General features: G+C 44.6%; 1 protein-coding gene across 3 annotated transcripts in view; it reads left to right on the top strand.

The window, feature by feature from the left end:
- The window catches only part of DCP1A (decapping mRNA 1A), a 49,048-nt gene extending 45,080 nt beyond the window's left edge, over nt 1-3,968 (top strand). For all 3 annotated transcript variants that reach the window (XM_019667415.1, XM_019667417.1, XM_019667416.1), the window contains one exon: nt 52-3,968. In XM_019667415.1, coding sequence (XP_019522960.1) covers nt 52-132 — 81 coding nt within the window. In that variant the 3' untranslated portion in view covers nt 133-3,968. The remainder of the gene's footprint in view (nt 1-51) is intronic.
- The last annotated feature ends 9,131 nt before the right edge of the window (nt 3,969-13,099 follow it).

Raw genomic sequence — 13,099 nt, forward strand, 5'->3', positions numbered from 1 at the left:
TACCAAGGACATAAGCTCTGATGAGGTGACTGATGCTACCTTCTCTTCCAGAATGACTCCAGCTTCCTCAGTACACTTCATGAAGTCTACTTGCAGGTTCTGACCAAGAGCAAAGACAACCACAACCTATGACTGGAGCAGCAATCATTCTGAACCCAGAATGTCAGCCTCACAAACAAATAGTCCTCATGATGGAAAATTCTAAACAGAACATTGAATTTTGAGAATCCTGAAATTGAGCCTATGAGAAAGAGACTCATTCCTTAAGAATGTTTTCCAAGTGACGTTCTCAGTGATAATGGAGGTTTCACTGTGAAGCATCACCAGCAGACCTTTATTTTGAAAAAACAAAAACAAAAAAAAAACATGTTAAGTTGTGTGGATGTTTTCATCAGCTGTAAGCAAGTATGCAAAATAAGAAATCTGATTTTTAGCTGCTTTCACTTTCAAGGTCTTAAAGGGAAGAAGTGTCACCAGCCTTTCAGCAGTCTAGAGTTCAGCCCAGCTGCCACCCCTTACTCCCTTCTCCCCGCCAAAACCTGAGCATTAGGCTGATAGTCACATTCTGAACAGAGCAGACATCTGCTCTGTGTGAAGTAGCTTTGAGTTTTATGGATCAGAGTTTAAGTTGGCAAATTAGGACTGTTTTGCTTAAGTGAATTATATTTGCTATGAATGCCCCATTTGGGCCTTTAAAGTTCTGAAAATTTCTTAATTGTGTTTTGATTTTAAGTGTCCCCAGTGCTGCCAGCAGTAGGCTCCCAGCATGGTGATACCATTTGAATTAGGACCTTGTCAGCCCCAGTGGTGGTGGTGTGGGAGCAGGCATGTCACACCTTTGAAACAAAGGCTGGGACTAGTAAAGCTCGAATTCTATCAGAAATTTTCACTTTAACTCTTCAGTGGTTTTAAAAATGTTACATTTCGCCTTATTTTCCTTTTCTGTCTAAACACAGACGTCATTGTTGATTGTTTTCTTTAACTCCTTGACAAAAGGACCAGTGGACCAATCCAACAAAGCCATTCTGGTTCCAATCCTCAGTCTACTGAGAAGAATAGTTTTAAAACTATGCAGAAAAGGGAGCTGTTATTCACACTGCCCTTACTTTATTGTGGAATATGGAGTTAAAAACAGTGAAATTCAGAACTTTACCAATGTATTCCTAGGCTGTGAAGACTTTTGCAGCCCAAAGTGTGAAAATATGTAAAGATGCTTTGTTATGCTGCTATTAATCTGCCATGATTTATATTTATTCTTTTATGGCATGTAATGGTGATTAGTAATATTTTAATGTAGATTTTGATTGATTTCAGCAATAGTAATTTTAAGATAATTCTTTGAATGACAGTGTCTTTATTTCTATAGTACAGGTCATTTTGTAGTATTTAACCAATTAAGATGCACTGCTTACTTTTCTGAGCACTATTTAATGACTGGGTAAAAACCCAAGTGGCTCAACCAGCTAGCATAAGGATTAGCTGTGAATAATGCTGACAGATGTGATGGTTCCTTGGGAACAATCATTTAAGCTTTAATGGTAACTCAATCATAAGTCCATAGATTTTTTTCTAACTGAGATTTTAGAAAATCACTTGTGAATTACATACTTCTTTTAGTTTGGTCTTAGGGTTTTTTAGCATAAAGAATGCTTTGATTGGCTTTTGTTTATCTAAACATGCTTCCTGGGCAACTTTTCTGCTTCTCAGTTTAGTGTCTTCTATTACTGTCTACCTAGTTATGTGTGAATTATGCAGAAGTTGTGGAAGCTTATAAATTCTCATATTCAGTTAGGAATAGTTTGTTTTCAAAGGTAGTGTGTAAATTCAGCAACCCAAAATGAATTGCTCGTGCATCACCGGGAAAGAGAATGTTACAGTAAGATAAGAGTGTTACTGACACCAGGAGATGGTGTCCAGGGAACCATGACTGTTCTCAGAAAACAGTTGCACCAGTAGGTTTGATCACACTCCAGATCTAGTCTCAGTGGGCTTTGGTAGACAGAAGAGTCAAGGGATTCTTGTTACAATAGACGTTTGAATTGAAATGATGATTTGAGTATGTATAATATTATGAGAGAGTTAAGAGAGAATATCCTGAAGAGGGTCTGTAATCAAATCTGCTAATTTTCACCCTTTAACCCAAAGGAATGAATATGATAGACGGAAAAGAGAATCTGTGATAAGGTTTCCTTAATGTGAAAAATAAACTTTTAAGTGCCCAAGTTATGGCGAGTTGAAAAGGGTAAGCCTGTTTCAACTCCCAAATTTATTTATATATTCAAAGCATTTATTGAAAATTCAGAAGCCAGAAGTTCACTATCATGATTACCAGGAAGTTCAGGCCAGAATGAGTCTCTAGAAGTCAGGCCAAGCCTGGAGAGTTGCAGTTGGATGACGCTGGCCCAAAAGTCGCGGTTTAGTTGCCTTATTCCTCGTTCAGGCTCACTGACCAGAACCTCATGCTAGCTTACGTTGCATGTTTACATTGCTGCAGTGTCTTTACTGGAACCTTAATTTTAAACCTTAGTTGAATCAAAATGGACACCAAAACAGAGATGCTTATTCCTAGGTTTTGCAGAACTCCAGGTGAGCTGCATTTAGGCCACTCTCTATCTTTGCGCCCATCCCCAACCCCAGGGGGTGACACTGCCCTTCTATTGTGCTTAATGTGATGTCTGAATGGACTCACGCACCTCCCAAAAGGCCTTGTTCCATTAAGGCAAAAGCTCCTCACTGTGCATATCTCTGGAGATTTGTCCAGTGTGACTTTGAGTTTTCAAATGGCTGTCAGTGTCAGGAGAAGCATTTCATGCTGTGTGCATGTGAGTGTCCACAGCTTACCTTTGAAGGCTGTGGGTCACCATCACAGTGGTGGTGTAAGAGCCCAAGTTGCCCGAGATCTTTCTCTGCCAGAGGATGCACAGGCTTAGCTTAGGATATGTCTGACCCGATTTTGCATGTCAAGCCTTTGTTCTTTTTCCGCCTTTTTTTCTTGTAAAAATTATGAACCCCATCAAATACTCTATTAGGTAAATATTTTTAAATCATGCAGCTTTATTACTTTCCTCCCCAAAGAATGTAGTTTGAAATTTTCTCCTTTTGGTAGTAGAGGTCATAACTGCCATTGTATTACTAATAATGCAACATGAAATTAAAGGTGCCTAACTGCTTCAAAAACAAAATCAGCCATCATACTCTAACTCTGGGCAAAATGTAGAAACACAGAGGAGTGAGAGGTAGCACAGGCATGAGTGGGCCCAGTCTGTGTGAGTGAAAAGAGTCACAGGGACATGCGTCCTGCATTCTTGCTGCACATCTGCTGCTGAGCACGTGTTTCTCACTTTTATGGTTTTCTTCTGTTGTATTCAAAATACCTTCTGGAACCAATAGTGCTCAGGTGTTTAAAATGTTAAGATCTATACCAAGTAAAGCAACTTATACTGGGCTTTTTAAAAGCTGTGCTTGAGACCATTTCCCTGAGTGAACCGGCGCCTCACGGAGCCTGTTTTTTAAGCAAATTCAGCAGGAGAGGTGTGCACTGTTTTACTCGGTTTCGTATTTGATTTAATATCTTCATTTGAAACGCTAAGATGCAATATGGTTCACTTTGGGGAAAATGCAAAATTGTGTTTCCCTTTTATCTGTGTGATTTCTTAAACGTGTTTTTAAAATGTATTCCGAATGGTTTTTTTATCCTGTATTACTGCTTTGGCCATGTGGCTCTCATGACTTTCAGTGTACCAGATTCTCAGCTCCCTGAGATGTGGGGATGAGAAGCTCTGGAATTACAGCAAGATTTTCGTTCCATGAGCGCAATACTGCATTGTTAACATTTTTAATGGTATGAATTTTATACCATCTGCGTATGTTTGCAAATATTAAGTTATTACATGTTTTCAAATGAGCATTTTTCATCCTAAATTTTATATGTTTGCAAATATATTTTTTTAATAAAAGTCCAAAACCAAGTTTTAGCACCTACTAAGTTTTAATTGTGTCTTTATATAATTTGTAGATTTTCAATGTGTTGCTCCGCTTTGCCAGAGCTGCATCCTGGTGAGATGGGGATGGGTTGAGAGAACAAAACCGACAGAGAAAACCCTTGTCTACCTATTTTCAGCCTGTGTTCTGGCCAGCTGAATCACAGGCCACATGCATCCTTAGGTCTGAAGCTTAATATGAGTGGACATCAGAAGAACTTCATTTCCTCCTCTTAAGGTTTCCCCAGATGGAGGGTACAGTTTTAGTCATGGCCAAAACACTATCTATAGGGGACTTTATAGGCTGGGGCATTTCCCAAACTCACTAAATTCATGTGCATTGAGCTGTCATTATGTGCCAGGCATCTAGGATGATAAGGAAGAAAAGAAAGAATGAGGAAAGTAAAAAGTGATCCTTATGGGAAGTAGACAAAAGTTTAAAGAAAAAAAATGAGTTAATCATATATCTTCCTAATAACATTTTAGTATGTTTCCAAACAAAATTCTCCCTAAAATGTTTGCTACGCCTGCCTGCTTTCTTAGAGGATATGCTAACTCTTATTTTATGACCTTATGACCATTTCTACACACACACACACCAATAGTCATTAGTGCTGCGTGCTCATTCAGCACTCCAGGATTGCTTATTTTCTTGATCTTCACTTTTTTTTTTTAATTTTTTTTTTTAATTGGGGAACAGTGTGTTTTTCCAGGACCCATCAGCTCCAAGTCGAGTAGTTGTTTCAATCTAGTTGTGGAGGGAACAGCTCAGTGGCTCATGTGGGGATCGAACCAGCAACCTTGGTGTTATGAGCACTGCACTCTAACCAACTGAGCTAACCAGCCGCCCCTTCACATTATTTTCTTTTTTTTTAAGATTTCTTTTTAATTTTTTTATTGGGGAATCGGGGAAGGGGAACAGACAAGTTGCTGTCCTTATGTTCTTCAGTCTAGTTGTGGAGGACATTGCTTCACTGGCCCATGATGGTATTGTGATCATTGCGTTCTTCCCAGGTGAGGCAGATCGGTCGCCGGCCTCTGGACGGCCACTCATGGTGGCTCTTGGCCATTCACGCTGGCTGCCCACCACTCACGGTAGCTTACGGCAGCTCACTGCAGCAGGGGCTGCAGCCTACCCCATCGCTGGCAACTCACGGCAGCCCAGCTCCAGGTTGAGCTGTTATTCAGCATCTTAGCTGTAGAGGGCAGTGTCACTGGCCTCATATGTGGGATCTGAACCGGGGCCTTCTGGCGTCCCAAGCCAGCTCTTAACCATCGCGCCACTCGGCTGGCCCCACATTATTTTCTTGATCTTCACAATAACCCATTTTAGGAAGAAGGAATTTGAAACAGGAGTGATTGAAGTATGTGCCAAAGGTTGCTTATGAAGCCAGTGGTGGACCAAGAACCTGAAGTCAAGCAGAACAGAGAGCTGGTCTAGAATTCCTTTCTTCACTTCGTTGCCTCCATGATAAGTTATTCTAGATTGCTTTTTATAGTTTCTCAGGTCACTTGTTAGCATTATTTATTAAAAGCTAAAGTGGTCTGCTCAACTGCTGCTTTTCATCTGTCATGATCTAGGAAACCAGGTAACTAGGTTACCTGGAATTTGGTGAAAAACTAAGGTCAGTGGGTACTGAATAAGCTGTAGAGGATGGGGTTTTAGGTTTCTGGGTTGTTTCTAATGACGTTTTCACTCTGTTTATGGATCTTGGTTCATAGATTTAGATGTTGCTAAAAGCCTGATTTTTAAGTCAGGAGAATGTGAGTGGGATTATTGAGGCTTCTGGAAAGCAGTGTTTGTCTCAGAGAGCTATTAAGAACCAGCCAGTCTCCTACTAGATAAGCTAGAAATTGGGCCACCGGTGGTCACTGAGAGGGAAGCCCACTTTTAAATGAAGCCAGGTCCTGGGAAGGCAGAAGGGAAGAGCAGAAAGAGAGAGTCACTCAAACCCTGAAGCCCAGTCTACATTTCCATCTTTGAGAATGTGCATAATGAGTTATCTATTACGTGTAATGTGAAGAGGCCTGACTGGTTCCTAAAAGGGTGAGACCAATTCTAGGTTCTAAACCTCTTAGCGTTTGCTAAAAGGAGAACACAGCTGCCACATGCACAAACAACCCGTGGTGAACCTGTGTTGTCCAAACGGGCAGGAGCATAGAGCCCTAAACCCCAAGTGAGCCTTACTCATGTCCCTTCAGGTTCACCAGGTAACTTAGCTAGAAGTAATGGTGATGAGTTAAAGACTTCATGTAACCAACAGAAGGAGAATGGCTTGAAAGGAGGTAATGCAAGGTTAATGTGAGTCACATTGTATTCGACAATCATTTCTTCTGGATGAGTTTGAATAAATTTGAAGAGCAATTCCACAAGTAATCATAACTGGCATTTGTCATGTGCTGCATGCTTTGTATGCATTCTCATTTAACCCTCTCCACACCCCTGAGGTGGAGGGAAAGGGCCATACACAACCCCAACTTCCTGTCATCGTGGGAAGTGGCAGAGGCACTGGCTGTGGTTAGACTGATGTCAGTCCATCAGTCTGAAAAGGGCCCCAGAATATGGAGCCAGGACAGCGGGAACTATTGTCTCACCAGGTCCCTGTCACTCCAGGAAGGTGGGTCTGGTGCTGCCTGAGCCCTGGTGAAGTTCTAGAAGGCACCCTCAGCAAACCATCCCCCATTTTCTATGGAGTCTTAACAGTGACCTGGCTTCTGAAGCAGGTGCAAAACCTCAACCCCTACACGTTTTGCTACCCAAGCTCCATTTTGTTGTTTCTATCTCTGATGTGTCCCTTCCCCCAGAGATTGCCCCTCAGGCCTCTCCCAGGCAGGGGTCTTTCCTCTGAATAGAGCTGGCTAACATCCTCTCCCTGTCCTGCTGGCACTGAGAGGTTCCCTGCCTTCTGTTTGACCCCGCACCCACCAGACCATCAGTGGGAAAGGGGACTCTGGCTATAGTATGTGGGGCAATAATGGCCCCCATTTACCAAGTATGGTCTGCACCAGGGGCCTGCACTCCAGCAGGCACCTTGCTCTCTTTTTAAATATTTTGTAATTCCACTTTTCCTGTCCTGACCTGGAATTCAGAGAGAATGTGACCTCTGCCTACAACACACAATTTTAAAATAATACCCTAATCGGGATATAATTTTATAATGAAATGTTCCATATTAAATATATAAACACTTCACACGACTACACAGATTCTCAAAATAACCCCATACAGAAGCCCTGGTCTTCACTCTGACACTTGTCCCCACCTTACCCAAAAGATGGCTGCTGTCCTATCAAGGGCCCAGCACACCCGGGAGGCAGCTTCCCCCACCCTTCCATCGCCTACAGCCCTGACTCTCAGCACGCATGGCCCTCACTCACCTGGGCTCCCTCCCAAAAGGAGACTGAAGAGCTGTTTGTGCTCTAGCCCAAGAAGGAAAGGTTATTAATTAATGCTCCCAGAGGACTTTGGAGCCCTTAAATGATGGGCCCATGTGCTGGCAGGTGGGAGGAGACACACGCAGATACTACTTGTTAGTCTTCATGCAACTCGTGGGGCTGAGGGTGACAGCTATTCTACCCCAGACACGATACTTGTCACCACATGTACACACATGAGCATGCACGCACAGACGCACGCTCACATGGAGAACCAAGACGGCTTGAGCCCCTTTGTACCCACAGTATGGCACATAGCAGAGGTGCGTGTGGCTATTTGAGAAATAGAATGAATTTCACTTTCTCCACAAGCTGTTACCTCACTGTTCATATGAGGAAACGTGATTGAGTGATTTGCCTAAAGCAATCAGTCCAATTTCACCCAGCTAAAGCGTGGCAAGAGGCAAGAGTTGTCCACGCCACCTCCCTCTGGGCTTGTGGCATGTGGAGAAAGCCTCTAGGTCCCTGGAGAATTTTGAGAATTTTGAAATGACAGCAGCATTGCTCTCCTTGATGGGGCAATTGATCAGGGAAGGGGCAGCTTTGCCTATTGGGGTTATTCCCAATTACCCCTCACAGATGTGGCTCTCAGAGGGCTTTCTCAGGCCTAGGCCAGAAGAGGGGGAGGAAGGCTCAGAGGCAGCCTGCCAAGCAGGGAAACTGCGGCCCAGGGCAGGAGGTGGGTGTAGACCCAGCCGGCTTCCCCCCTCCACAGCTGTTACTGCTTTCCAATTCAATTTTTTAAAATTTGAAATGGGTTTATTGTCTCAATTCCCCTTACCTATGCCAACATGACACAGCTACAGTTTTGTTGCAGGAAATACTGTTATTTCAATACTGCTGTCTGTGGTCGCCTCCTCCTTGGAGACTTCCCTGATCTGCGGCCACAGCAGGTAATGCTTTTGTGCAGATCACAGGACAGTGAAACCTGTGCACATAGCCCCTGCCAGCTTCTGACCTGTCAGCTCCTCAGACCAAGAAGAGACGAAATCATCTTCCTTCCCCAGCATCTAGCATAGTACTGGCACGTAGGCTTTGGTGAACGGAAGGAATGAATGCATGGAGGAGTGAATCAAAGGGACGGTGATGGCAAGACCATTTTCTTGTCCTGACTGGGTGACGACCAGAAGCAGCACTCTTCTGTTTTGCACAGTAGCACTGAGCAATGCTTTCCCGAGGCCTCATCTACGTCACCAGAACGGGAGGCAAGCTGGATGCCCTTGCTAATCCTGGGGACAGGGGTGGGGGTTGAGAGAGTAAAAACTATTGTGTTTGGAAAGCAGCTAACCTGGATTTGGAGCTTTCTGTGTCTCCTCACTAATCATCCCACCCAGTGGTATGAGGCACCATTAATGGCTTCGTGTTTCCCAAGAGGAGCAGTGGCTCAGGACAGTGCAACAACCCTTCCACATGCCTTTCCCCAGAGTGCTTTAGTCCTACCCTCAGTAACCATTTACTTCAGCTATTCAACAACCACCCAGGAGAAAATCCACTCCATTCATCTCCCCACAATAAAACAAACACGTGCATCTTTTATATCCACAAGAACAAAATAGCCACCTCTATCTGCCTGGCTTGCTCGGGGAAACAAAGGAACTTACAAGAAACAAAACAAGGATGAAGATCTCTCCCCACCCCGTCCTGCAGACCATGCAAGGTGGGGCCCAACTGCTCTAAAAGTGCCCTGTCAAGAGCACTGCCCTAGCCCAGCCTGGCACAGAGCCTCTGGGAAGGAGCTGACAGGGGCAGTTGAGGCGGCTCCCTGGTCACCGCCCAGGGAGGTGCCCAGGCTCCACTACTCAAATTGCAAGCTACAATGACTAGGCACCTTTCCTTTATGCACAAGGAAATCAGGCCTGACAGAGCTTGGATGGGCTCCATACTGGTGCTTACCTTTCAGGTGTGCCAGGGCTCTCTAGCCCAAGGCCTTCTGGGATGACTCAGAGGCTCAACCACCCAGTCTGGTCCTGGGATTGGCCAAGAACACACAGTGTCGACCAGAAAAGAAAGCCCTCTCCTGGAAGCACAGCGCTAGCTGGAGTGGAAGCACAAGTATTATTTGTTACAGTATAAACTCAAAAGCAGTGCAAATGGCCAGCCAAAAGGAGACAACGTTTGACCTTCCTCTGCACCAGTAATAATCCTGGGGGAGAAAAGCACATACACCCTGTGGGAAAGAATTTAAGATACGCAGCGATGTAAGCAAAAGCGAGACGTACAGAGAGCTCATGACTTTATTGAAGATATTTATGTTCATGGACAGAAAGGGAAGAAAAAAAAGCCTGGAAGGAAAACAACCAAAAAGTTGTTCATGGCAATCTCTGAACAGCTAGGTTATAGGGGGTTGAAGTTTTCTTCTGTGTGTGTGAATCTGCCAGGATCCAACCAGAAAAGCAGAACCTGTAAGAAGAGATCTATATTAAGAGATTTGTTGCAAGGAGTTGGCTTGCTCCACTGTGGGAGCTGGCTAGGCAAGGGGCAGGGCAGGTCATCAGAAAGGGCAGGCTGGGCTCTCAGCACAGGCAGAATCACTTTTCTTCAGCCTTTCAATCTACTGTATCAGGTCCACCCAGGATATCTAGAATAATCTCCTTCACTTAAAATCTGATTACAACTTCAACCACATCTACAAGACATCTTCGCAGCAACATCTAGGTTAGTGTTTCGTTGAATAACTGGGGACTCTAACACAGCAGAATTGACACATCACAGTATTTTTGCTAAATTTCCAAGTTTTCTACAAGGAACATGTGTTACTTATATAATTTTCTTTTAAGTAGTAAATGACAAAACCACCATGAGATACCACTTTGCAATTACTCCGATGGTTAAAATAAAAAAGATAAATGATAACAAGTGTTGAAAAGGATGTGGAGAAATTGGAACCCTCATCCATTGCAGGTAAAATCATAAAATCGTGTAGCCACTTTGAAAAACAGTTTGATGGTATTTGAGGAAATAGTTAAACATGGAATTGACATATGATCCAACAATTCCACTCCTCGGTGTATACCCAATAGAATTGGAAACAAATATCCACACACAAATTTTATGTCAACATTCAGAGCAGCGTTCTTCATTACAGTAAAAAAAAACAACAAAAAATGGAAACAACCCAAATGTCCATCAACCCATAAATGGATAAGCAAAATATGGGATATCCACACAATGGAAAATTATCATCCATACAAAGGAATAAAGTACTGTGAAACTCAATAAACAGAAACTTCATTTAAGATGGAGTCAGGAGGCTAGAAGAGAGAACTTTAAGGCACAGTACTGTCCCCAACAAGAAAAGACATATCTTGCATCTCTGACAGAAAGGGATACTACTCTACTACCACAACAGGAGGAAGAAAAGATTTCTTTCCAACACACTAAACAGCTCAGCCAATGGGAGGCTGCTGTATTACCAAAAGGATTTCCCAAAAAATGCCTTCTGAAGGAAATTTCGGGCATTGAGAGAAGAGATGGATTTATTAAAACTTAATTACTCAACCTACGAGTACATATAGTGGCCACAAGTGGGCACGAGGCTGGACACACACTCACACAGGAGTCATCCCAAGCCCTGCAGGCTGCACACCCAGCCCTGGATGTGAGTCGAGGAAAGTGCCCTGAGAACCCAGCCTGGGATGTTGGCTTCATGCAAGCCCTGTGCTGGCTTGGAGCCGCCAGCGCCCAGCCCAAGCATGCCCCAAGAGCGCACACGTAGGCTGGACCTGCCAATGCGATGCCCAGCACTGTCACTCAGGAACACAGCTGCTCGGGTCCGGTTCCTGCCTCACCAGTGCCTGCTCCATGGACGTGCAGGAGCACAGCAGGATAGCTCTGCCCTGAGTTTCCTGCGGATAACAAAGCAAGAGCAGGAGGAGCCCTGACCCACAAGCACCCACCGCCTGGGGGGTTACTCCCAATCCAAAAACATCCAGGGTGGCAGCCTGGCTTATGAAACACAGGGGTAGCTTTACATAAACATGAGAAATCAAGAGAAAAAGTGCATTAGTAAAAATGCACTCCTCCTCCCCCCAATACCCCCCAATCCCCCAAATCAGTATTTTTTTCAAGATGGATGGAATTTTGGTTTTGCTTTGTTGTGGGCTTATAAAGGTCAACAATGTTCACAGGCATTAAATTCCAACAAAAGAGAAATGTGTAAAATAGAAATGGAAAGTCCCCCACAGCTCGGAGCTCATCCTTGCAGCCTCTCTGCTTTGCCCATGCAAACTTATAAACACGCACATATATGGACACACACACACACACACACGCGCACACACCTGCTTTTATTTATTTTTGGCAGAAACAGGATCACGCTACCTGCTGTTTCATACCTTGCTTTTACTCCGTTAACAGTGTATCACATCTTCCCACCACACACTGGGCTTTCAGTGCTTTTCCCTGCCAGCCCTGTGGGACACCCAGCAAGTCATTGAACTCAGGTCCTAAGAGTCTCTCTCCCCAGTGTTGTTCCCTGGAGAGTTCTCAGAACCCACAACAGAATTGCCTGAGAAATACAGAGTCCTAGGCTCCACCCCGGAGATTCTGATTCAGAAGGTTCAGTGTGGTACCCAGGGATCTGTGTATTTAATAACTGCTCAGACAGTTCTTGTGACCTAGTCAGCTAGGAGACTGTCATGTCTGGTCTTTGGGACCATTAAGGAGTTACATTTCCCCATAAGCCTGTCTAATTTCTGTCCCCAGGAGTAAGATCATTTGTCAGGAGGTTTGGTCTTCATGCTAATCGGGTAAAATTACTGCGCAGTCCCCCCCCCCCAAGCCCCCGCCCTCTGGCATCATAGACATGTTTGCCAGTGGAACTTCCCTCAGGATCATTTCCCAGGCACAGAGTTCCTGGTCTAAGGGCATGAGCGTTGTGGGGGCCTTCATGTCTGAGGGTCCGGCTGGGTGCCCAGGGCTAAGCAGCAAGGGGAACTGGACCTTGGCTGTGCCTTGTGCCTTAGGTGGGAGGATTTAAGAAAGGTTACATTAAATTGGGAGAATGCAAAACAGGGATTGGATGATAGGATAGTTAAGATTATGTGCTCTCTTGAGGGTGGTTACCCCTTCGAGGGGTATTACTTCTGGCGTTTCAAAGGTGTGTTAGCCTAGATGCACAAACACAATGGACGGGGCTGGTTCCAAAACCTTTCGCTAAAGAAATTATAGGTCTGGGGTGTGACTACCCACCATGACCTTCCCGCTTAGGAATTTATGATTTATTGCAGCACCTCCTTTTTCTTCCACAAGATCCAGGCAATGTGAAGAGTTCGAGAGGGGCCATTATTGGCATAGGGAACAGCCTGTGCAAAAGCCTCTAGGTGGAGCGAGCTTATTGTCTTTTAAGCAAAGCAAGAAGGCCAGTGTGGCTGGAATGGGATTGAGGGAGGGGACATGAGTGGAGGGAAATAGGAGAGAAGTTGAGGTTGGGGAGCCAGAACATGCTACCATGGAGGAGCCTGATATTCTAAGGGCGGAGGGAGATCAATGGAGGGTTAGCTGGGAAGGAACAGGTGTTCTCTCTGGCAGCCGTGGAGAGTGTGAATGGGAGGCTGAAAGAGGCTGTGGGGACGGGAGCAGAGGAGCAAGATGGCAGTTTGAAGCCAGGCAGGACCTGAGGTCTCCTTCTCAAGTGACATGTGATTTAGGAGGTGCCATGTGGCTGAATAAAGACTCAGGACCTG

The sequence above is a fragment of the Hipposideros armiger genome, unplaced genomic scaffold, assembly GCF_001890085.2.
Source record: "Hipposideros armiger isolate ML-2016 unplaced genomic scaffold, ASM189008v1 scaffold_496, whole genome shotgun sequence".
Classification (NCBI taxonomy): Eukaryota; Metazoa; Chordata; class Mammalia; order Chiroptera; family Hipposideridae; genus Hipposideros; species Hipposideros armiger.